At 47.0% G+C, this 25846-nt stretch overlaps 1 protein-coding gene and 1 long non-coding RNA gene across 3 annotated transcripts in view; one reads left to right on the top strand and one right to left on the bottom strand.

Moving 5' to 3' along the window:
• The window catches only part of LOC134909421 (uncharacterized), a 152929-nt gene extending 138139 nt beyond the window's left edge, over positions 1 to 14790 (top strand). The window contains exons 1-5 of one of the 2 annotated variants that reach the window (XR_010175930.1): positions 11950 to 12016; positions 13404 to 13529; positions 13812 to 13937; positions 14220 to 14345; positions 14626 to 14790. This is a non-coding gene — a long non-coding RNA (uncharacterized LOC134909421). Of the gene's footprint in view, positions 1 to 11949; positions 12017 to 13403; positions 13530 to 13811; positions 13938 to 14219; positions 14346 to 14625 lie in introns of those variants that run through there. The other variant, XR_010175931.1, reaches the window with a different exon arrangement.
• A 14-nt stretch (positions 14791 to 14804) lies between these two features.
• Positions 14805 to 19810, bottom strand: LOC134909416 (serine/arginine repetitive matrix protein 1-like). The gene is made up of 7 exons (XM_063916258.1): positions 19675 to 19810; positions 17898 to 18076; positions 17209 to 17728; positions 16624 to 17130; positions 16413 to 16538; positions 15256 to 16337; positions 14805 to 14860 (listed from the first exon to the last, which is right to left on the bottom strand). Exons 2-6 carry the CDS (start codon positions 18072 to 18074, stop codon positions 15652 to 15654), a joined length of 2016 nt encoding a protein of 671 aa, XP_063772328.1. The 5' UTR covers positions 18075 to 18076; positions 19675 to 19810; the 3' UTR covers positions 14805 to 14860; positions 15256 to 15651.
• Between the last annotated feature and the right edge of the window lie 6036 nt (positions 19811 to 25846).

Raw genomic sequence — 25846 nt, 5'->3', positions numbered from 1 at the left:
AGATGGAATTGTCCTTGGGCCCTCCCACCCACCCTTATGTTGTATAAACAGGACATGCACACTTTAACCAACCCATCATTTCAGTGACAGGGTCTGCCACACGACTGTGACTGAAATGACGGGTTGGTTTGGACCCCCACCAAAAAAGAAGCAATTAATCTCTCCTTGCACAAACTGGCTCTACAGAGGCAAGATGTCCACCTCATCATCATCCTCCGATATATCACCGTGTACATCCCCCTCCTCACAGATTATCAATTCGTCCCCACTGGAATCCACCATCTCAGCTCCCTGTGTACTTTGTGGAGGCAATTGCTGCTGGTCAATGTCTCCACGGAGGAATTGATTATAATTCATTTTAATGAACATCATCTTCTCCACATTTTCTGGAAGTAACCTCGTACGCCGATTGCTGACAAGGTGAGCGGCGGCACTAAACACTCTTTCGGATTACACACTTGAGGGAGAGCAACTTAGGTAGAATAAAGCCAGTTTGTGCAAGGGCCTCCAAATTGCCTCTTTTTCCTGCCAGTATAAGTACGGACTGTCTGACGTGCCTACTTGGATGCGGTCACTCATATAATCCTCCACCATTCTTTCAATGGGGAGAGAATCATATGCAGTGCCAGTAGACGACATGTCCGTAATCGTTGGCAGGTCCTTCAGTCCGGACCAGATGTCAGCATCAGCAGTCGCTCCAGACTGCCCTGCATCACCGCCAGCGGGTGGGCTCGGAATTCTGAGCCTTTTCCTCGCACCCCCAGTTGCGGGAGAATGTGAAGGAGGAGATGTTGACAGGTCGCGTTCCGCTTGACTTGACAATTTTCTCACCAGCAGGTCTTTGAACCCCAGCAGACTTGTGTCTGCCGGAAAGAGAGATCCAAGTTAGGTTTTAAATCTAGGATCGAGCACGGTGGCCAAAATGTAGTGCTCTGATTTCAACAGATTGACCACCCGTGAATCCTTGTTAAGCGAATTAAGGGCTCCATCCACAAGTCCCACATGCCTAGCGGAATCGCTCTGTGTTAGCTCCTCCTTCAATGTCTCCAGCTTCTTCTGCAAAAGCCTGATGAGGAGAATGACCTGACTCAGGCTGGCAGTGTCTGAACTGACTTCACGTGTGGCAAGTTCAAAGGGCAGCAGAACCCTGCACAACGTTGAAATCATTCTCCACTGCGCTTGAGACAGGTGCATTCCACCTCCTATATCGTGCTCAATTGTATAGGCTTGAATGGCCTTTTGCTGCTCCTCCAACCTCTGAAGCATATATAGGGTTGAATTCCACCTCGTTACCACTTCTTGCTTCAGATGATGGCAGGGCAGGTTCAGGCGTTTTTGGTGGTGCTCCAGTCTTCTGTACGTGGTGCCTGTACGCCGAAAGTGTCCCGCAATTCTTCTGGCCACCGACAGCATCTCTTGCACGCCCCTCTCGTTTTTTAAATAATTCTGCACCACCAAATTCAAGGTATGTGCAAAACATGGGACGTGCTGGAATTTGCCCATATTTAATGCACACACAATATTGCTGGCGTTGTCCGATGCCACAAATCCACAGGAGAGTCCAATTGGGGTAAGCCATTCCGCGATGATCTTCCTCAGTTGCCGTAAGAGGTTTTCAGCTGTGTGCGTATTCTGGAAACCGGTGATACAAAGCGTAGCCTGCCTAGGAAAGAGTTGGCGTTTGCGAGATGCTGCTACTAGTGCCGCCGCTGCTGTTCTTGCGGCGGGAGTCCATACATCTACCCAGTGGGCTGTCACAGTCATATAGTCCTGACCCTGCCCTGCTCCACTTGTCCACATGTCCGTGGTTAAGTGGACATTGGGTACAGCTGCATTTTTTAGGACACTGGTGACTCTTTTTCTGAGGTCTGTGTACATTTTCGGTATCGCCTGCCTAGAGAAATGGAACCTAGATGGTATTTGGTACTGGGGACACAGTACCTCCAACAAGTCTCTAGTTGGCTCTGCAGTAATGATGGATACCGGAACCACGTTTCTCACCACCCAGGATGCCAAGGCCTCAGTTATCCGCTTTGCAGCAGGATGACTGCTGTGATATTTCATCTTCCTCGCAAAGGACTGTTGGACAGTCAATTGCTTGGTGGAAGTAGTAAAAGTGGTCTTACGACTTCCCCTCTGGGATGACCATCGACTCCCAGCAGCAACAACAGCAGCGCCAGCAGCAGTAGGCGTTACACGCAAGGATGCATCGGAGGAATCCCAGGCAGGAGAGGACTCGTCAGAATTGCCAGTGACATGGCCTGCAGGACTATTGGCATTCCTGGGGAAGGAGGAAATTGACACTGAGGGAGTTGGTGGGGTGGTTTGCGTGAGCTTGGTTACAAGAGGAAGGGATTTACTGGTCAGTGGACTGCTTCCGCTGTCGCCCAAAGTTTTTGAACTTGTCACTGACTTATTATGAATGCGCTGCAGGTGACGTATAAGGGAGGATGTTCCGAGGTGGTTAACGTCCTTACCCCTACTTATTACAGCTTGACAAAGGCAACACACGGCTTGACAAATGTTGTCCGCATTTCTGTTGAAATACTTCCACACCGAAGAGCTGATTTTTTTGGTATTTTCACCAGGCATGTCAATGGCCCTATTCCTCCCACGGACAACAGGTGTCTCCCCGGGTGCCTGACTTAAACAAACCACCTCACCATCAGAATCCTCCTTGTCAATTTCCTCCCCAGCGCCAGCAACACCCATATCCTCCTCATCCTGGTGTACTTCAACACTGACATCTTCAATCTGACTATCAGGAACTGGACTGCGGGTGCTCCTTCCAGCACTTGCAGGGGGCGTGCAAATGGTGGAAGGCGCATGCTCTTCACGTCCAGTGTTGGGAAGGTCAGGCATCGCAACCGACACAACTGGACTCTCCTTGTGGATTTGGGATTTCGAAGAACGCACAGTTCTTTGCTGTGCTTTTGCCAGCTTGAGTCTTTTCATTTTTCTAGCGAGAGGCTGAGTGCTTCCATCCTCATGTGAAGCTGAACCACTAGCCATGAACATAGGCCAGGGCCTCAGCCGTTCCTTGTCTCTCCGTGTGGTAAATGGCATATTGGCAAGTTTACGCTTCTCCTCCGACAATTTTATTTTAGATTTTTGAGTCCTTTTTTTACTGATATTTGGTGTTTTGGATTTTACATGCTCTGTACTATGACATTGGGCATCGGCCTTGGCAGACGACGTTGATGGAATTTCATCGTCTCGGCCATGACTAGTGGCAGCAGCTTCAGCACGAGGTGGAAGTCGATCTTGATCTTTCCCTATTTTTGGAACCTCAACATTTTTGTTCTCCATATTTTAATAGGCACAACTAAAAGGCACCTCAGGTAAACAATGGAGATGGATGGATACTAGTATACTTATGGATGGACGAGCGACTGCCGACACAGAGGTAGCTACAGCCGTGGACTACCGTACTGTGTCTGCTGCTAATATAGACTGGATGATAATGAGATAAAATTAAAATATATATATATATCACACTAGTACTGCAGCCGGACAGGTATATATATTATGTAATGACGGACCTGCTGGACACTGTCTGTCAGCACTGCAGACTCCTAAAGTAAGCTACTAGTATCAAGAAGATAGAAAAAAAAACACGGGTAGGTGGTATACAATTATGGATGGACGAGCGACTGCCGACACAGAGGTAGCTACAGCCGTGGACTACCGTACTGTGTCTGCTGCTAATATAGACTGGATGATAATGAGATAAAATTAAAATATATATATATATCACACTAGTACTGCAGCCGGACAGGTATATATATTATGTAATGACGGACCTGCTGGACACTGTCTGTCAGCACTGCAGACTCCTAAAGTAAGCTACTAGTATCAAGAAGATAGAAAAAAAAACCACGGGTAGGTGGTATACAATTATGGATGGACGAGCGACTGCCGACACAGAGGTAGCTACAGCCGTGGACTACCGTACTGTGTCTGCTGCTAAATATAGACTGGATGATAATGAGATAAAATTAAAATATATATATATATCACACTAGTACTGCAGCCGGACAGGTATATATTATGTAATGACGGACCTGCTGGACACTGTCTGCAGAATGCGTTTATAAAAACACCACACGACGAGTGTTTAACTTTTTCAGGCAGACAATCACAATATACTGGTGGTCAGCAGACAATCACAATATACTGGTGGTCAGTGGTCACTGGTCAGTCACACTGGCAGTGGCACTCTGGCAGCAAAAGTGTGCACTGTACTTAAAATATGTACTCCTGCTATAACTGCTCCCCAGTCTCCCCCACAATTAAGCTGTGTGAGCAGTGAGCACTCAGCACAGTCAGATAATGATATACAGTATTACATATGATGCAGCACACTGGGCTGAGCACAGATATGGTATGTGACTGTGTCACACACTCACACTGTGTATCATTTTTTTTCAGGCAGAGAACGGATTAATTAAACTGGTGGTGGTCACTGGTCACTGGTCACACTATCAGCAAGTAGTACTCCGTCCTAAGCAGACAATCACAATATACTGGTGGTCAGTGTGGTCACTGATCAGTCACACTGGCAGTGTGGCACTCTGGCAGCAAAAGTGTGCACTGTACTTAAAATATATTATTTATGTACTCCTGCTCTAACTGCTCCCCAGTCTCCCCCACAATTAAGCTGTGTGAGCAGTGAGCACTCAGCACAGTCAGATATACAGTATTACATATGATGATGCAGCACACTGAGGCTGAGCACAGATATGGTATGTGACTGTGTCACACTGTGTAACGTTTTTTTTCAGGCAGAGAACGGATTAATTAAACTGGTGGTCAATGGTCACACTATCAGCAAGTAGTAGTACTCCAGTCCTAATATGCTCCCCAAAATTAGTAAATACTAAATAGTGTCTCTAACTCTCTACTCTCTTCTCTATAAACGGAGAGGACGCCAGCCACGTCCTCTCCCTATCAATCTCAATGCACGTGTGAAAATGGCGGCGACGCGCGGCTCCTTATATAGAATCCGAGTCTCGCGATAGAATCCGAGCCTCGCGAGAATCCGACAGCGGGATGATGACGTTCGGGCGCGCTCGGGTTAGCCGAGCAAGCCGGGAAGGTTCGAATCTGCCTCGGACCCGTGTAAAAAGGCTGAAGTTCGGGGGGGTTCGGATTCCGAGGAACCGAACCCGCTCATCACTACTAGATATACCCTGTGTGAGGTCCCAAGTCTTACAGATGAAACCCCAATGCTCACTAGCCGGCCCAACCACATAGAACGGATGTGCGGCGGACACTTGTCGTGTTTTGTGTTTGTGTTTTGGTTCTAATTCCCCGCTCGTGTTTTGGTTTTGGGTTGGATTTGCCAAAACCACCCTTTTGTGTTTTAGTTTTGGATTTGTATGATTTTTGAAAAAAAACATAAAAACAGCTATAAACACAGAATTTGAGGGTAATTTTGATCCTACTGTATTATTAACCTCAATAACATTCATTTCCACTCATTTCCAGTCTATTCTGAATACCTCACACCTCACAATATTATTTTTAGGCCAAAAGGTTGCACTGAGGTGGCTGTATGACTAAGCTAAGCGACACAAGTGTGCGGCACAAACACCTGGCCCATCTAGGAGTGGCACTGCAGTGGCAGACAGGATGGCACTTAAAAATCTAGGCCCCAAACAGCACATCATGCTTAGAAGAAAAAGAGGTGCAATGAGGTAGCTGTATGACCAAACTAAGCCCATCTAGGAGTGGCACTGCAGTTGTAGACAGGATGGCACTTAAAAAAATAAGGCCCCAAATAGCACAGCATGCAAAGAAGTAAAAGAGGTGCAATGAGGTAGCTGTATGACTAAGCTAAGCGACACAAGTGTGCGGCACAAACACCTGGCCCATCTAGGAGTGGCACTGCAGTGGCAGACAGGATGGCACTTAAAAAAGACTAGGCCCCAAACAGCACATGATGCAAAGAAGAAAAAAAGGTGCAAGATGGAATTGTCCTTGGGCCCTCCCACCCACCCTTATGTTGTATAAACAGGACATGCACACTTTAACAAACCAATCATTTCAGCAACAGGGTCTGCCACACAACTGTGGCTGTGATGACTGGTTTGTTTGGGCCCCCACCAAACAAGAAGCAATCAATCTCTCCTTGCACAAACGGGCTCTACAGAGGCAAGATGTCGACCTCTTGATCTGATTCCTCACCCCTTTCACTGTGTACATCTTCCTCCTCATAGAGTATTAATTCGTCCCCACTGGAATCCACCATCACAGGTCCCTGTGTACTTTCTGGAGGCAATTGCTGGTCAAGGTCTTCCCGGAGGAATTTCTAATTCATTTTGATGAACATCATCTTTTCCACATTTGTTGAAAGTAACCTCCTATGCCGATCGCTAACAAGATTACCGGCTGCACTAAACACTCTTTCAGAGTACACACTGGCGGGGGGCAACTTAGGTAAAATAAAGCCAGTTTGTGCAAGCGCATCCAAATTGCCTCTTTTTCCTGCCAGTATACGTACGGACTGTCTGACGTGCCTACTTGGATGCTGTCACTCACATAATTGTCCACCATTCTTTCAATGGTGACAGAATCATATGCAGTGACAGTAGACATGTCAGTAATCGTTGGCAGGTCCTTCATTCCGGACCAGATGTCAGCACTTGCTCCTGACTGCCCTGCATCACCGCCAGCGGGTGGGCTAGGAAATCTTATCCTTTTCCTCGCAACCCCAGTTGCAGGAGAAAGTGAAGGAGGAGCTGTTGACGGGTCACGTTCCGCTTGAGTTGACAATTTTTTCACCAGCAGGTCTTTGAACCTCTGCAGACTTGTGCCTGCCGGAAATAGAGATACAACGTAGGCTTTAAACCCAGGATCGAGCACGGTGGCCAAAATGTAGTGCTCTGATTTCAACAGATTAACCACCCTTGAATCCTGGAAAAACGAATGAAGGGCTCCATCCACAAGTCCCACATACTTTGCGGAATCGCTCTGTCTTCGCTCCTCCAATTTCTCCAGCTGCTTCTGCAAAAGCCTGATGAGGGGAATGACCTGACTCAAGCTGGCAGTGTCTGAAATGACTTCACGTGTGGCAAGTTCGAAGGGTTGGAGAACCTTGCACAAGATGAAAATCATTCTCCACTGCGCTTGAGTCAGGTGCATTCCCCTAATTTGCCTATATCGTAGGTGGATGTATAGGCTTGAATGGCCTTTTGCTGCTCCTCCATCGTCTGAAGCATATAGTGTTGAATTCCACATCGTTACCACCTCTTGCTTCAGGTGATGGCAGTGCAGGTTCAGGTGTGTTGATGGCGCTCCAGTCTTTGGCACGCGGTGGCTGAATGCCGAAAGTGGCCCGCAATTTTTCGGGCCACCGACAGCATCTCCTGCACGCCCCTGTCATTTTTCAAAAAATTCCGCACCACAAAATTAATTATATGTGCAAAACATGGGATGTGCTGGAATTTGCCCAGATGTAATGCACGCACAATATTGCTGGCATTGTCCGATATCACAAATCCCCAGGAGAGTCTAATTGGGGTAAGCCATTGTGCAATGATGTCCCTCAGTTTCTGTAAGAGGTTGTCAGCGGTGTGCCTCTTACAGAAAGTGGTGATACATAACGTAGCCTGCCTAGGAACAAGTTGGCGTTTGCGAGTTGCTGCTACTGGTGCCGCTGCTGTTGTTGCTGTGGGAGGCCATACAGCTACCCAGTGGGCTGTCACAGTTATATAGTCCTTAGTCTTGTACCACTTAGTACCACTTAGTCTTGTACCACTTAGTCTTGTACCACTTGTCCACATGTCTGTGGTTAAGTGTGTGACCCTGACTGGTTAATATATGTGTAATGGGCAGGATACACTAATAAATATTGTAAAAATGACCATTCTCTAACTAAATATATATATATATATATATGTATATGTGTTTATATAATGCTGATGTTGAGGGAATTATTATAAAAGTGTGGTGAGGTAACTTGGGCTCTGCAATGTTTACTGTGGAGCGGAAAAAGCATTTGTCTCGCGACCCTCAGTCAGAGACTGGTCTGTACCTATGCCTGAGAACACAGCTGGGGAAGCACGAGACAGGACGATTGAGGGGTGTCCCGCGACCTGAGCGGGAAAATGACTGCTCTCGAGACCCCCTGAAAACAGTATAAAAGGGGGGATCGCAGCGCATTACGACACACTGGTGCCCCTCTGGTGAGCATAGCTTCTTTCTCTCCCTGCCCTGCGTTAAGAGAGCTGAGATGTAAACATTCAGCAGGAGCAGGGGAGAAGAAGGAGACTCAGTCCGGAGGGAAAGCACCCGAAGATTGGACCAGAAGAGCAGCTTGAAGAGAAGGAGAAGGGGGGCTGCCGGCACCCGAAGGAGAAGACGAGAGGTGGGCTGCAGCGGAGAGAGAAGAGACAAGCGGGAGCGGAAAAGGCGAGCGAGGTGGAGGAAGGACAACGTAACGGTACATCATGGTAAGATACCCACCTGAGGCATTACTGCATCCAGCGCTGCCCCACCGCTGAAGCCTCCGCTATCAGCTGTTCTCCCAGCCCGCTGGTGAGAGACCGCCTATGCTGCTATCCCCTCCTGATAGAGCCACCCACAGTAGTATCAATAGTGAGGGAGCCACCTCCGGAGCTCCGCTATTAAAAACCGCCCCTCTCTCCATTCACGGCCGCCGGAGCCGCCCACCTCATCTTCCATAGTGAAGGAGCCACCTCCGGAGCTCCGATATTAAAAGCCGCCCCTGTCTCCAATCATGCCCGCCGGAGCTGCCCGCCGCATTAACTTTAGTGACGGAGCCGCATCCAGAGCTCCGCTAACCAGAGCCGTCCTTGCAGCCACTCATGCCCGCCGGAGCCGCCCACAGCATTATTTTATTGAATGAGCCCCCTGATGAGCTCCGCTAGTAAGAGCCGCCTATACCTCAATCTCCGCCCGCTGGAGCCGCCTACTGCAATAGCTCCCTATAGAAGCAGCCTCCTGCTCTCCTCCTGTTACAGCCACCTATAGCAATATTCCCTCCTCGTCGCATTGTGTACTGGCAATGGGCAGGAGCCCATTGTGAAGACAGCTAAGGTCTGTGATATATCTTCATTGGCATATTGCTATTAACCTCGCACATGGCACTACACTTTTCCTTTATAGTACTGTGACTTTCTATGCTTTATTAGGAAAGGTGAGATAAGGGACATCATTAGTCACCTCACAGGACTGGGTGTTAATTTATGAAATATTACCTACAGTGCACTGGAGCATCCTAATGGTTCTTATACATACAGGAAAAGTGAGAACATTATCTTAAAAGATGGAGAGACCAGACCAACTATACCAAAGCATCTAATAAGACTTTAAGTAAATGGCTGGGGGAGGAGTTTTCAAGTGACAGGCAAGGTTGCAGTAATATTTAGTTACTAATTACCAAGGAATAAATTCACAGCTCTCTATATATATATATTAATTGTCCCAAATTATATCCAGTATAGCTATCAATTGGAAAGGGATCACCGAGGACAGGAATAGTGAACTCTAGTGAGGACAAATTGGAAACTTACTTGCTGCTTTACATCACACTTCTACTGAAAGAAGTTTCTATTTGGATACAATGACAACTTTGTATCACAAGTAAGACAGTGATACATGTAACATTTCTCCACAAGAGACACATACTGTAGTCAGGAGTTTCTAGTGATATGGTGAGACCGACAGCATTTGCAGCAAATAACAATTCCATTAACTTCAATTGCAGGAAAGCTTACAGCATAGTCGAATATATATATATATATATATTCAGAAAACCTAGGGACTACTGGTATAACCCAACAAGGAATCTATATAAAAAAAAATATATATATATATGCATATATATAATCTCCATGAACTGATATATGTATTTAATATTATAGAATGTTATACCCGAGAATTTAATATGAAATGTTGTGTATAAGTAAATGTAATATGGCTTAAATGAAATAATATTGCCTGGAAATGTAACACAGAGGAGCTCATTGTAGAATTGTTTTAGGTATTAGATTGTATACCATATTAGTATATCTTCAATTTAGCTTCATTTATGATATATGAAAGTAAAAGTATAATATGTTTGTTATATTTATGTAACAGCTACTAAATATATATTGTTTAATATAAAACTAAACCTATATTGAGTGGTGATTACTTACCTGAGGTGTGGAGTGAGGAGGAAGATCTGAGGAATATTGGGTACATAATTAACTGTAATACATAAAATAAAACACATAGGGGTATATGCAATAGCGGGCGAATTGGCAAAAAAGGCGAATTCCGGGCCGTTTTCCGCCTCCAAAAATCAATTCGCCTATGCAGTGCAGTCATTTTTCGCAAAAAAACGGCCCGTCAAAATTCGCGTTTTCTCAATTCGCCTTTTTCCGAATTCGCCTTTTCTGCAATGGTACAGATGCTGCAATTCGCCTCCAGCATATTCAATTCAAGTTTGGAAATTCGCCTGCAGTGCTTTTAGACAGCAAATTCGCGATTTTCACTCCGCCACACTTTGGAGGGTGAAAAACAAATTAAAAAATTTTAAACATGTTTTTTTTGGTTTTTTTTTTTTTAGGAATAGCAGATCTATTTATATTAGAAGGGATTAGGTACTTTTTTTTGGGGGGGGGGAGGCACAAATATTATTTATATATTTTTTAAAATAATATATTTTTTTTTTTTTTTTTTTTTTTTTATTGCTGGAACGTAAAATCAGAAAAAAAAATGGCGTGGGGTCCCCCCCTCCAAAGCATAACCAGCCTCGGGCTCATTGAGCTGGTCCTGGTTCTAAAAATGCGGGGAAAAAATTGACAGGGGATCCCCCGTATTTTTAAAACCAGCACCGGGCTCTGCGCCTGATGCTGGTGCCAAAAATACGGGGGACAAAACGAGTAGGGGTCCCCCGTATTTTTAACACCAGCATCGGGCTCCACTAGCTGGACAGATAATGCCACAGCCGGGGGTCACTTTTATGCCGTGCCCTGCGGCCGTGGCATCAAATATCCAACTAGTCACCCCTGGCCGGGGTACCCTGGGGGAGTGGGGACCCCTTCAATCAAGGGGTCCCCCCACCAGCCACCCAAGGGCCAGGGGTGAAGCCCGAGGCTGTCCCCCCCCATCCAATGGGCTGCGGATGGGGGGGCTGATAGCCTTTGTGTTCAAAAAAAAAGATATTGTTTTTTCCATTAGTACTACAAGTCCCAGCAAGCCTCCCCTGCAAGCTGGTACTTGGAGAACCACAAGTACCAGCATGCGGGAGAAAAACGGGCCCGCTGGTACCTGTAGTTCTAATGGAAAAAAAATACCCAAATAAAAACAGGACACAGACACCGTCGACAGTAAAACTTTATTACACACTGCCGACACACACATACTTACCTATGTTCACACGCCGACATCGGTCCTCTTCTCCATGTAGAATCCACGGATACCTGAAAATAAAAGATCAATATACTCACCTCAACAGGCTCCAGAGATAAATCCACGGACTTGGCAAAAAAAGAAAACGAACAACCGGACCTGCGGACCGAAAGGGGTCCCATGCTGACACATGGGACCCCTCTCCCCGAATGCCGGGACATCACGTGACTCCTGTCACTGATGTCCCTTCAGCCAATCAGGAAGCGCTACTGCCACGCTCACCTGATTGGCTGGACGCCGTCTGTACTCTGACAGCGCCTCGCAAAGCCGCTCCATTACTTTCAATGGTGGGAACTTAGCGGCTAGCGGTGGGGTCACCCGCCGGTCACCGCTGACCGGCGGGTGACCTCACCGCTAGCCGCTAAGTTCCCACCATTGAATATAATGGAGGGAGCTGTGCGATGCGCTGTCACAGCGATCAGCCAATCAGGTGAGCGCAACGAAGTTGCGCTTCCTGATTGGCTTAGAGACCTGTCAGTGACAGCTGTCACTGACAGATCTTAATCGTGGAAAGGTGTCCCATGTGTTTTTGGTGCGGGTAAATGCGCTTTCTTTTTTTGCCAAGTACGTGGATTTATCTCTGGACCCTGAGGTGAGTATATTGAACTTTGCTTTTCAGGTATCCGTGGATTCTACATGGAGAAGAGGACCGATGTCGGCGTGTGAACATAGGTAAGTATGTGTGTGTCGGTAGTGTGAAATAAAGTTTTACTGTCGACGGTGTCTGTGTACTGTTTTTATTTGGGTATTTTTTTTCCAGTAGTACTACAGGTACCAGCGGGCCCGTTTTTCTCCCGCATGCTGGTACTTGTGGTTCTCCAAGTACCAGCTTGCGGGAGAGGCTTGCTGGGACTTGTAGTACTAATGGAAAAAACAATATCTTTTTTTTTGAACACAAAGGCTATCAGCCCCCCCATCCGCAGCCCATTGGATGGGGGGGGACAGCCTCGGGCTTCACCCCTGGCCCTTGGGTGGCTGGGGGGGGGGACCCCTTGATTGAAGGGGTCCCCACTCCCCCAGGGTACCCCGGCCAGGGGTGACTAGTTGGATATTTGATGCCACGGCCGCAGGGCACGGCATAAAAGTGACCCCCGGCTGTGGCATTATCTGTCCAGCTAGTGGAGCCCGATGCTGGTGTTAAAAATACGGGGGACCCCTACTCGTTTTGTCCCCCGTATTTTTGGCACCAGCATCAGGCGCAGAGCCCGGTGCTGGTTTTAAAAATACGGGGGATCCCCTGTCAATTTTTTCCCCGCATTTTTAGAACCAGGACCAGCTCAATGAGCCCGAGGCTGGTTATGCTTTGGAGGGGGGACCCCACGCCATTTTTTTCCCTGATTTTACTGTTCCAGCAATAAAAAAATTATTTTAAAAAATATAAATTATATTTGTGCCTCCCCCCCCCAAAAAAAAAAGTACCTAATCCCTTCTATTATAAATAGATCTGCTATTCCCAAAAAAAAAAACACCAATAGAAACATGTTTAAAATTTGTCCCGGCCTTTGGGAGAAAGGGGTATGATGTGAAAACATTGGACCCCTTTCATTAGTCCGCTGGATCGGTGTGCGTTTTTTTGTTTTGCCAAGTACGTGGATTATCTCTCTGGACCTGGATGTACCTCTGGACGCTGGAAGGTGAGTATGATTTTTTTGACAGGTACCTTCGGTTCGTCGGAGATCGTTGCAGTCGGCGTGTCAACACAGGTGAGATGGATTGCCCAGAACTCCCTTTGTCCAAAATCACCCTGGCATGTCCAAAATGCATCCCTCCGGCACTTGCGTCACTACACATCCAAACATTCCATGAAACAGCAATGCTGGTCAGGGAATGTTTGGATGTGTAGTGATGCAAGTGCAGGAGGGTTGCATTTGGGCCGCTGCAACCCACTTGTGTTGTGTGGACTGTATGTACCTCTTCTTTCCATTCCCAGGGTGACACTATTACCCACATCTGGTAGCTCATACTGTTCTCTTCCACAGGTCCTGCGTTGTATCTTCCCAAGTGGCGTGGATGTGAGGAGACACGACATTTCACCCGATGTTCCATGGGCGACCTACTGGTGATGTGGACCTGACCCTCCGCCATGTAGCAGACAACCACCTCAGGTGAGATGCAATTGACCAACAAAACTCACTTGTCCTAAATCACCCTGGCATGTCCAAAGTGCAGCCCTACGGCACTTGCGTCACTACACATCCAAACATTCCCTGAAACAGCAATGCTGGATCAGGGAATGTTTGGATGTGTAGTTATGCAAGTGCAGGAGGTTTGCATTTGGGCTGCTGCAACCCGCTTGTGTTGTGTGGACTGTTGTATGTACCTCCTTTTTCAGCCCCAGAGTGACACTATCACCCATACCTGAAAGCTTAAACGGTTCTCTTCCACAGGTACTGCGGTGTATCTTCCCAAGTGGCGTGGATGTGAGGAGACACGACATTTCACCCGATGTTCCATGGGCGACCTACTGGTGATGTGGACCTGACCCTCCGCCATGTAGCAGACAACCACCTCAGGTGAGATGCAATTGACCAACAAAACTCACTTGTCCTAAATCACCCTGGCATGTCCAAAGTGCAGCCCTACGGCACTTGCGTCACTACACATCCAAACATTCCCTGAAACAGCAATGCTGGATCAGGGAATGTTTGGATGTGTAGTTATGCAAGTGCAGGAGGTTTGCATTTGGGCTGCTGCAACCCGCTTGTGTTGTGTGGACTGTTGTATGTACCTCCTTTTTCAGCCCCAGAGTGACACTATCACCCATACCTGAAAGCTTAAACGGTTCTCTTCCACAGGTACTGCGGTGTATCTTCCCAAGTGGCGTGGATGTGAGGAGACACGACATTTCACCCGATGTTCCATGGGCGACCTACTGGTGATGTGGACCTGACCCTCCGCCATGTAGCAGACAACCACCTCAGGTGAGATGCAATTGACCAACAAAACTCACTTGTCCTAAATCACCCTGGCATGTCCAAAGTGCAGCCCTACGGCACTTGCGTCACTACATATCCAAACATTCCCTGAAACAGCAATGCTGGATCAGGGAATGTTTGGATGTGTAGTGATGCAAGTGCAGGAGGGTTGCATTTGGGCCGCTGCAACCCGCTTGTGTTGTGTGGTCTGTATTTACCTCTTCTTTCCTGTCCCAGGGTGACACTATTACCCACATCTGGTAGCTCATACTGTTCTCTTCCACAGATCTTCCGGTGTATCCTTCCTAAGTGGTGTGGACGTGAAGAGACAGATCCCCTGATGTTCCCTGGGCAATCTTACATACAATTCAACTGCATTACAAATTTTAATAAAAACCACAGGAAACTTCTATTTTTAAAAGTTTATTGAAGATAAAAAATTTAATAAAGTTTGAAAGTTAATTAAAAAAAAAAAAAATAGTTTGTTCTTCTTTACATTCTTTTCTTGTGTATATAGATATCTGTGGGGAAAAGAGGAAAAAAAAAAGTATATTAAAGTAAAAACACACTTGTTCATTTTTTCCAATGAAAATTTGTGGAACACAGCCCAGCATGAGACATTGCTGGGCGGTGTTGTTCTACAAAGGCATGCGGTTCAAAGTGAAAGTGTCGTCAGTGGTCAGCACTTTGACATGCTAACATTTGTGGAACAACACAGCCCAGCATGAGACATTGCTGGGCGGTGTTGTTCTACAAAGGCATGCGATTCAAAGTGAAAGAGTGTCGTCAGTGGTCAGCACTTTGACAGGCTAACATTTGTGGAACAACACAGCCCAGCATGAGCCATTGCTGGGCGGTGTTGTTCTACAAAGGCATGCGGTTCAAAGTTTCTTGAATTAAATTTGGTTCTACTCACCTTGGTACGCTCAACACAATCTTATTCCGTCCACTTCATTTTTCCTCACAAATCCTATGAATAAGTCAAAAACACAGACTAGTGAATAGTAAATTCACACAATGAAAGTCTACAGTACATCATTACAAAAAGGATTTTTTGAAGAAAAAGGGGGTATCAGAATAGCTCTTTGGCCCATCATACATGTAGCCGCAAGGAGCTTTCATCCGTTACCACACGCGCCCGCATACATGCCCGCGCATGTATGCCTACACAAAGCTCCTTGGTAGTACCCGGTCACGGGTGGGGAAGCCCAACAAAGAAAAAACAATAGTAAGAAAAACAACAAACTAATGGGAGGGGAAGACAGGGATACATGAAAAACATTTAAAATAAAATAAAATAATACGACCGGGTTTATGGTGGAAGTCTGTCCGGATCCTCTTCTTCCCCCTGATAGGGCGTGGATGTCCTGGGAGGCTGGGGAGTATGTCGACTGGCCCTCGGTGCCCATGCTGCTGAAGAATGTGCGGCTGGTGGTGGAGGCATCTGGGGGGTGGGGTACATCCCTGTATATCCCTGGTACATCTGTGACTGACTGTACTGGGATGGGACTTGAGGAAGGGTACGATGCGTCCTTGTGGCTTGAGACGGCGGATATGGTGGATCACCAGCGTGTTGATGAGCTGGTTCTGGGAGCTTATCATAGATCATCTGCAGTGTGGTTGCGATGAGCTGTTGGCTGGAAGCGGAGTGTCGATGACTATCCGACATGTTCTTATTGCTTTCTGCCAAACATGTGGTTTTTTCCACAAGCTTGACCAAGGAATCGGACATGATGTTAAGTATGTTCCTATTCTCCCTACGATCTTCAATTATGATCTGTAGTATTGTGGCCGTGCTGTCGGAAATAGTCTTCTGCAGTTCATGCAGATTGTTGGACATTTTCTCCATTGTCCTCTCAATGTTGTCCAGTCTGCTTCCCACAACATTTGTGTATGTATCCTGGCGTGTCCCAATCTCTGATGCCAGGGTGTGAACCCTCTGAACAGTTGAGGGATTCTGCCCTTCCTGGATGTCTGCCACCACATTCATTTGGGCAGCTGAAAAGAAAATTAGACAATATTATCCAAATTCAACAAACATTTTTTGGAAGGTTCACAATTCAATTTACTCACGCAGGGATGTAGTAACTGGAGCCTCCTGCACTTCCACCTCGTCATCCTCTGACGACTCCTGTAGGAGATCCGGCCTGAAGTACGAACCAACCCCCGAAGCTAGTCCGCTGCTGGTTCGTGGCACCACTGTTTGCAAAATAAATTTTGGAAAAGTTGATAAACTTTACACAACTACTGCCCCCCCCCCCCACACACAAAAAAACAAACAAACCTTCTCCATCCTGTGATGCCGCTGCTCCAGGAGCTCCACTTGTCCTCGTTTCGGAAGACTTTTCAAGGGTCTGGCTGGATACATCTGCACGGCTGTCCTCAAACCCAAGAAAAGTTTCGTCAGTTAACCCTGTAGACTCAAACAGATCGAGTGATGGGTCCACAAGGGTTGTGTCTTGAGGCTCTTCAGTCACAGTCCCAGAGCTCCTGGAGAGACGACGATCTGGTGATGGCCTGCGCGCAGGAGCTGTAGTTTGGCGCCCATCTTGTGGTGTGGTCGCCGACGGTGTCTGGTGCACAGGTGATAGTCTGTGCACTGATGTCGTCTGGTGCACAGGTGACCAACTGCGCGATGACGAACTGTGGCGCACAGGTGACGATCTGTGTGCTCGCGATGCTTGCGGCGCAGTTGATGGTCCGCGCGCTGCTGCCGATGCCTGCTGCACAGGTAACGGTCCGTGCGCTGGCGATGTCCTGTGCGCAGGTGATGTCCTCTGGGCAGGTCTGTCTGAAAAAAAAAAAAAAAACACATTAGCACATACAAAAATTTTAAAGGGAACTACAGCTCATGTGAATGTATTCTTACCATCAGACCTCCTTTTGGACGGCTGGTCTCCCGCCTTCCTCCGTCTTCTGGGCGGTTCTTCCTCCTCGAGAAAGCCAGCAGGACGGCTGGAGTCCACACCTCCGCGAACTCCTTCGACCATGACAGGGTTCAAGCGCCTTCTAATAACGTTCTCCCAGGGTAGCCACTTCAAATTGAGAGCCGGGCCACCTCCCGTAGCTGTCTCATGTCGGCGCTGAATCCCCATCTTCTTCTTGGTCTGTCTGCGGCAATCACTGTACCGCTTCAAGCAATTTTGGGTGCTCCGACGGTTTCCAGAAATTGCAGTTACTTGACTGGCGATGGATTCCCAGATGTTCCGCTTTACCTTAAATGCTGTTTTCTGTGCCCTTGATCCATACAAAACGTTGTAGGACCTGTCGACGCAATCCACTAGGACACAGTTTTCCGCCTCAGTGTATCTGGGTCCACGCGGCTTTTTCTGTCCTGCTTCTTCACCAGAGGCTTCCTCCTCCGACTGCTCCTCTGGCTGGCTTCTTGCCTTTAGGGATTAAAAAAAAATAAAAATACATTTTATTAAGATCGGTATGTACCTGTGAGTGTCAGTATCCCTGGCATTGCGCACCTATTACAGTAGGTGTGCATGGCATTGCACAAACTACAGTGGGTAAAGTTTGATGCTATTTGTGTCTGCAGGTGTGGTTAAGTACCTTTTTACTAGGCTTTTTCTTGGACTTCTCATGGGCCCTTGACGACCGCGGCTGGTCACTAGATGCCTGGTCGGTCGCATCCGCCTCCTGGGTTGGCTCCCACTCCTCATTGCTTTGCAGGGATATATCCGAGGGGGTGGGGGAAGGGGCGGATCGGGTTTGTTTGTCCCTTGACATCTCTGTTATAAAAAAAAAAAACCACACATGTATAAATGGCTGACCCTCACAAAATGGCTGCCCCTTACAAAATGGCTGCCCCTTACAAAATGTCGACCAGGCTGTCGACTCAACTTGCTCCAAATCACCCCAAAATGGCCAGAAAGCATCCCTGCACACTCAGGAGGCACCCCACAGCAAAATTAGGCGGGAAAACACATGTTTGAAAAACAATCAGCCACACATGTCAACCTGGCTGTCGACTCAACTTGCTCCAAATCACCCCAAAATGGCCAGAAAGCATCCCTGCACACTCAGGAGTCACCCCACAGCAAAATTAGGCGGGAAAACACATGTTTGAAAAACAATCAGCAGCACATGTCAACCTGGCTGTCGACTCAACTTGCTCCAAATCACCCCAAATTGGCCAGAAAGCATCCCAGCACACTCAGGAGGCACCCCACAGCAAAATTAGGCGGGAAAACACATGTTTGAAAAACAATCAGCAGCACATGTCAACCTGGCTGTCGACTCAACTTGCTCCAAATCACCCCAAATTGGCCAGAAAGCATCCCAGCACACTCAGGAGGCACCCCACAGCAAAATTAGGCGGGAAAACACATGTTTGAAAAACAATCAGCAGCACATGTCAACCTGGCTGTCGACTCAACTTGCTCCAAATCACCCCAAATTGGCCAGAAAGCATCCCAGCACACTCAGGAGGCACCCCACAGCAAAATTAGGCGGGAAAACACATGTTTGAAAAACAATCAGCAGCACATGTCAACCTGGCTGTCGACTCAACTTGCTCCAAATCACCCCAAATTGGCCAGAAAACATCCCAGCACACTCAGGAGGCACCCCACAGCAAAATTAGGCGGGAAAACACATGTTTGAAAAACAATCAGCAGCACATGTCAACCTGGCTGTCGACTCAACTTGCTCCAAATCACCCCAAATTGGCCAGAAAGCATCCCAGCACACTCAGGAGGCACCCCACAGCAAAATTAGGCGGGAAAACACATGTTTGAAAAACAATCAGCAGCACATGTCAACCTGGCTGTCGACTCAACTTGCTCCAAATCACCCCAAATTGGCCAGAAAGCATCCCAGCACACTCAGGAGGCACCCCACAGCAAAATTAGGCGGGAAAACACATGTTTGAAAAACAGTCAGCAGCACATGTCGACCAGGCTGTCGACTAAACTTGCTCCAAATCACCCCAAAATGGTCAGAAAGCATTCCTGCACACTCAGGAGTCACCCCACAGCAAAATTAGGCGGAAAAACACATGTTTGCAAAACAGTCAGCAGCACATGTCGACCAGGCTGTCGACTAAACTTGCTCCAAAACACCCCAAAATGACCAGAAAGCATCCCTGCACACTCAGGAGGTACACCAATGCTAATAGAAGACCCAAAAAAGTCAATAAAAAAAAAAAAAAAAACCGTGAAAAACTACCCCAAAACACAAGTCTCCCTAAAAATGCAGCAACACAAGCAAGGGGCTATACACATACCTGCACACATGCACACATACACAAACACCCCATGTACACCTCATGGCAACCCCCACTACACAAACACATACATGCAACACCAGACACACATGTGGTACTTACCTACAAATGTAGTAAAAGCTCCTAAAATGGCTCTGCTCCGGGGTAACAGGAATCCTCCTGACTGTCCAGGAATAAAGCCTGCTGGGGTGTCCAAAGATATCCACAGCAAACAACCAAATTGTTAGCTCTGCTCCTCCTCACACCTCTCTGCAGGTTCACAAAATGGCTGCAGAGCACATGCAGCAAACAAGCCCTAATAAAGGGCTGCTTTGGGCGGGAAGGCGAATTCATTACGCCCACTACTCGCCGATTGGCCTGGATCCGCCTGCGGGAGGGGCGAATCGTTTTTTCATTGAATATAGTGAATCCAGGGTCCCGGCGACAGGGCTGTGGCTGGCGATAGCGGGCGAATCGCACAGAGGCGGATCTAATGCCGCGATTCGCCCGCTATTGCATATACCCCATAGAGTTAAAGGGTTTTTCCCCAAATTTACCCATTAAAAATATAACAATATCTAACATAAATTTGGGTGGAGGCACTATATAGAAGTTAACGGGTTAGTAACGCCATAGAAATCTCCCACCACTGAGGGTTACAAGTGGACAGTGGATACAACTGCATTTTGTAGGACACTGAGGACACTTTTTCTGACGTCTCTGTACATTCTCGGTATCGCCTGCCTAGTGAAGTGGAACCTAGATTGGATTTGACACCGTGGACACACAGTACCTTAAATAATTTTCTAAGTCCCACTGAACCAATGGCGGATACAGGACGCACGTCTAACACCAACATAGCTGTCAAGGCCTCAGTTATCCGCTTTGCAAAAGGATGACTGCTGTCATATTTCATCTTCCTCACAATGGACTGTTGGACAGTTAATTGCTTAGTTGTAGTAGTACAAGTGGTCTTCCGACTTCCCCTCTGGGATGACGATCGACTCCCAGCAGCAACAACAGCAGCGGCGGCAACAGCAGGTGTACCACTCAAGGATCCTCCGGAAGAATCCCAGCTAGGAGAGGAATCCTCAGTCTTGCCAGTGACATGGCCTGCAGGACTAGTGACGTTCCTGACTGAGGAGGAAGTTGACGTTGAGGGAGTTGGTGGTGTGGCTTGCTGGAGCTTGGGTACAAGAGGAAGAAGGGATTTAGGTGTAGGTGGACTGTTTACGCTCTTACCCAAAGTTTCACAACTTGACACTGACTTCTGATGAAGGTGCTGCAGATGACGTATAAGGGAGGATGTTTCTAGGTGGTTAACGTCCTTACCCCTACTTATTACAGATTGACAGAGGCAACACACGGCTTGACACCTGTTGTCCGGATTTGTGGAGAAATAATTCTACACCGAAGAGGTGACTTTTTTGGTATTTTGCCCAGGCATCACAATGGGCTTATTCATCCCATGGACAACAGGTGTCTCCCCCGGTGCCTGATTTAAACAAACCACATCACCATCAGAATCCTCATTGGGGGTAATACCAAGTTGATCGCAGCAGGAAATTTTTTAGCAGTTGGGCAAAACCATGTGCACTGCAGGGGGGGCAGATAGAACATGTGCAGAATGAGTTAGATTTTGGTGGGTTATTTTGTGTCTGTGCAGGGTAAATACTGGCTGCTTTATTTTTACACTGGAATTTGATTGCAGATTGAACTCACCACACCCAAATCTAACTCTCTCTGCACATGTTAAATCTGCCTCCCCTGCAGTGCACATGGTTTTGCCCAACTGCTAACAAAATTCCTGCTGCGATCAACTTGTAATTACCCCCCTTGTCAACTTCCTCCTCAGAGCCAGCAACACCCATATCCTCATCCTGGTGTACTTCAACAGTGACATCATCAATTTGAATATCAGAAACTGGACTGTGGGTGCTACTTCCAGCACTTGCAGAGGGCGTGCAAATGGTGGAAGGAGCCACCTCTACCCGTCCAGTGTTGGGAAGGTCAGGCATCGCAACTGCCGACACACTTGGACTCTCCTTGGGGATTTTTGATACCATCTTAGAACGCACAGTTCTTTGCTGTGCTTTTTCCAGCTTAACTCTTTTAATTTTTCTAGCGGGAGTATGAGGGCTTCCATCGTCATGTGAAACTGAACCACTAGTCATAAACATAGGCCAGGGCCTTAGCCGTTCCTTGCCACTCCATGTAGTAAATGGCATATTGGCAAGTTTACGTTTCTGCTCAGACCATTTAAATTTATTTTTTTGGGTCTTTTTACTGAACTTTGGCTTTTCGGATTTTACATGCCCTCTACTATCACATTGGGCATCGGCCTTGGCAGACGACGTTGATGGCATTTCGTCTATGTCATGACTAGTGGCAGCAGCTTCAGCACTAGGAGGAAGTGGTTCTTGATCTTTCCCTAATGTATCCTCCAAATTTTTGTTCTCCATTATTTTTCTGGAGTTATATAACAATATGCGGTACAGGAGAGCGTACCTCTACACCACACAGGGCAAACCTGTGAAAATTATTCGGATTAAATATTAATAACCTCTTTATTTGGAGTAAATAATATACAGCACAGGACAGCACCACTGAATTTATATGGCAGCACCACTGGACTGGATTTATACGGAATTATATGGATTATCACTGGATTTATACGCCAGTACCACTGGAATTTTATGGCAGGATCACTGGATTTATACGCCAGTACCACTGGAATTATACGTCAGGATAACTGGAATTATACGGCAGGACCACTGGATTTATACGGCAGTACCGCTGGACATATACGCCAGTATCAATGGACATATACGGCAGTATCACTGGACATATACGACAGTACCACTGGACATATACGGCAGTATCACTGGACTGGATTTATACACCAGTACCACTGGAATTATACGGCAGATTCACTGGATTTATACGCCAGTACCACTGGAATTATACGGCAGGATCACTGGAATTATACACCAGTACCACTGGAATTATACGGCAGGATCGCTGGATTTATACGCCAGTACCACTGGAATTATACGGCAGGATCACTGGAATTATTATACGGCAGGATCACTGGAATTATACGGCAGGATCACTGGATTTATACGGCAGGATCACTGCAATTATACGGCAGGATCACTGGATTTATACGGCAGTACCGCTGTACATATACGGCAGTACCGCTGGACATATACGGCAGTTTCACTGGACTGGACTTATACGCCAGTACCATTGTAATTATATGGCAGGATCACTGGACTTATACGCCAGTTCCTCTGCCTAGAGTTCCATCAGTGAGATCTGGTTCAAGAGGTGATCCCCGGCAAAGAATCCAGGTACTTCCCACAGTACTTACCTGTTACATGTGTCCATACAGAGGCTCCAAACTATTTGTGGCTGTGCAGTATAGTGACTGTGTATATAGGGACAGCCTGCATGCTGCTGTGTTTTGCGCTGTACTCTGCTGTATTGGCTGTGCTTTACTCAAGTGCATTTTGTTCATGTGCATCTATAAGCACTGTGAATGATCCACGCAGTATGAGTATGACACACCCCTTGGCGCGGCACATCCTATTGTAATTTCCCTGATTCTAGTTTTCAAAAGTAGGCAAGTATGCAGGAGACATCTGTAGGAAATAGACGCCTACTGCATGCATCTGCGATCTAAGTGCTGCTTCCAAAGATGCAACATCGGATCACCATCGTGACCATCGGGCACTACTGTCATAGAACTCGACCAGTCCTGGCCACCCCATGCTCTGTCCCCCAAACGCCACAGTATGATTGACAAGGGGGGTTGCAAGCGATCATATAGGACCTGTTCTGCACATGCGCACAACGGGTCCTGCACCTGGGCAGACCCACAAACATAGAATTAGTATGTAAACCAGGCTTGCCTAGGCTCACATTTTTTAATTAAGCCTCCCGCTGCCCCGCAATCTCTGCTTGTGCTCCTGGATTTTGCGGTCGCATGCGCGAGTGTGAAAATGTCTCAGGGTGGCATGATGTCATGACACTTGACATCATGTTATCTAAACGCCGGCCACCGCGGGTTGTCAGTAGTGGTGGCCGTTCTGCAGAGAGAGCAGGGGGCGGGGCAGTCTGTGGAAGAGGAGACAACAGCAGCGGCGGGGTCTGGCTCAGCATGTAGCAGACGGCAGTGAGAGGAAGGATGTCCCTGCCTCCCTCAAGGAAGTTCCCTGGAGCCCTGCACCGGAGCCCTGACATTCCCCAGTGGATAAGGAGAGGAGGGGAATGTATGTACTCACCAGGACACCCTTTCCTTCGGCTGCCAGAGCAGGGACAGCCTCCAGGCTTCCTCCGTGCAGTCCCAGCCAGGCTCCAGGACCTCATAGATGCTGTGGCTGCTCTTCTCTCAAACTCCGACTTGTAGCCCCGCCCCCTCCAGCTCCAAGTCAGTCAGAGCTGGACTCAGACAGAGAAAGAGTGAGGTGACTGGGGCAGGGGTATATATGTTTCAGGGAAGTTAGATTACTGGGTGCCAGGCTGGGTCATATGGGTGTGAGGGAGGTTGCCAGGTGCAGAGCTGGGGCATATTGGTTTAAGGGAGATTGCTGGGTGCAGGGTTGGGGCATAATGGGTGTGAGGGAGGTTAGTGGGTGCAGGGTTGGTTCATGTGTGTGAGGGAGGCTACTGGGTCAAACTTGCCTATCCTCCCAAACTGAAGTGCAGCTCCCTCTATCCCTGACACTCTTGCTCTCCCCTCTCACTTTCTGTCATTCCCTCACTTTCCCTGACATCCCCTCTCTCGCTCTCGCCCCTCTCTTTCACCCTGACACTTTCTCGCTCTCACCTTCTCATTTCCTCACTTTCTTTTAACCTCCCTCTCCTTGACACTGGAAAAGATCTCCCCCCCTCCCCGCCACCTTTGGCATGTAAACAAGTGAACAATGTAAGGACATTAAAATTGAAACTTAGTAGTTATCACCAGGGCTGGATTAAAGTCTGTCAAATGTATATGTCACGTATACTGTATGTGTATGATGATGTGTGATGTCAGTATTCTGCTCTGCTGTGTAATATAGGTGTGATGTCAGTATTATGCTCTACTGTGTACTGTAGGTGTGATGTCAGTATTATGCTCTGCTGTGTACTATAGGTGTGATGTCAGTATTATGCTCTGCTGTGTACTGTAGGTGTGATGTCAGTATTATGCTCTGCTGTGTACTATAGGTGTGATGTCAGTATTATGCTCTGCTGTGTAATGTAGGTGTGATGTCAGTATTATGCTCAGCTGTGTACTATAGGTGTGATGTTAATGTGTAGCCCTCCTGTGTAATGCTGATATAATGTCAGTGTGTAGCCATGTAATGTAGCTGTGATGTCATTGTGCAGCCCTGTTGTGTAACGTGGGTGTAATGTCAGTATGTAGCCCTGCTGTGTAATGTAGCTGCAATGTCAGTGTATAGCAAGTACTGAGCTTTGTAGTTTGGTTTTCACCTGACACTGCAGGACACACCCCTGATTGACAGTAGATACGCCCATAGGTGGAGATAGACACGCCCCTTGGGTGCAATGTGACACGCCCCCCTCAATGGTGCGCAACACGGCGCATTAGAGTGCGATCTATAATCTCCCTGAAACTACTTTTTTTCAATAGTAGGCAAGTATGATGTAAACCAGTGGATCTACAGTATGTACTAATCTGAGTCAGGCTCTCCTTGCTAGAGCTTGCAGAACTATAATATGTATAGTAACTTTCAACTTTGTCGTGCCTCCTTAATTTACATACTGTATAATAATAATAATAATAATTTTATTTATATAGCGCTCTTTCTCCAATAGGACTCAAGGCGCTTAACAGAGACATAGCATAATATAGTACAGAAAATAATGAAGTACATTTTCATAAAATACAGAATCATGAAGATACTAAAAGGGACACTATGGAAATGCTTGAGTAAACAGGAAAGTCTTGAGTCTACTTTTTGTGCGTGGAAGTGAGTTCCATAGAGTCGGAGTATCTAGGAAGAAAAAGCAACAAACAGAGGTTTACATATTTAAACATTAAACTGTAACCTGTATATATAAACTTAATTTCAGTGTGTATGAAACTCACAAAATGAAGTGGCCATTATAGCTAAATTACCGTCCTAAGCAGCTCATCATGGACCCGTACAAAGCAAGAAAACAAGGAAATGGAAAAGAAAACAGTAATGTAGAATACAGTGTAACCTATAAATGACTTGCCTTGGTCTCCCCCGTGTGGCCGCACTTGTCCTTGCAGTATATCGAGTCAAAAGATTTTTTTAATTTG

The sequence above is a fragment of the Pseudophryne corroboree genome, chromosome 1 (assembly GCF_028390025.1).
Source record: "Pseudophryne corroboree isolate aPseCor3 chromosome 1, aPseCor3.hap2, whole genome shotgun sequence".
Taxonomy (NCBI): Eukaryota; Metazoa; Chordata; class Amphibia; order Anura; family Myobatrachidae; genus Pseudophryne; species Pseudophryne corroboree.
Note: the sequence above shows the minus strand (reverse complement) of the source record. Positions and strands in the feature narration are given on the sequence as shown.

Excerpts from the sequence above, each read along its gene's own strand:
- LOC134909416 (XM_063916258.1), bottom strand. The coding sequence starts at position 18,074 with ATGTCAAGGGACAAACAAACCCGATCCGCCCCTTCCCCCACCCCCTCG. Across the intron at positions 17,131-17,208 it reads GTCCAAAAGGAGGTCTGATG|ACAGACCTGCCCAGAGGACA; the intron begins GTAAGAATACAT and ends TTTTTTTTTCAG. Across the intron at positions 16,539-16,623 it reads GGCATCACAGGATGGAGAAG|TGGTGCCACGAACCAGCAGC; the intron begins GTTTGTTTGTTT and ends TTTTGCAAACAG.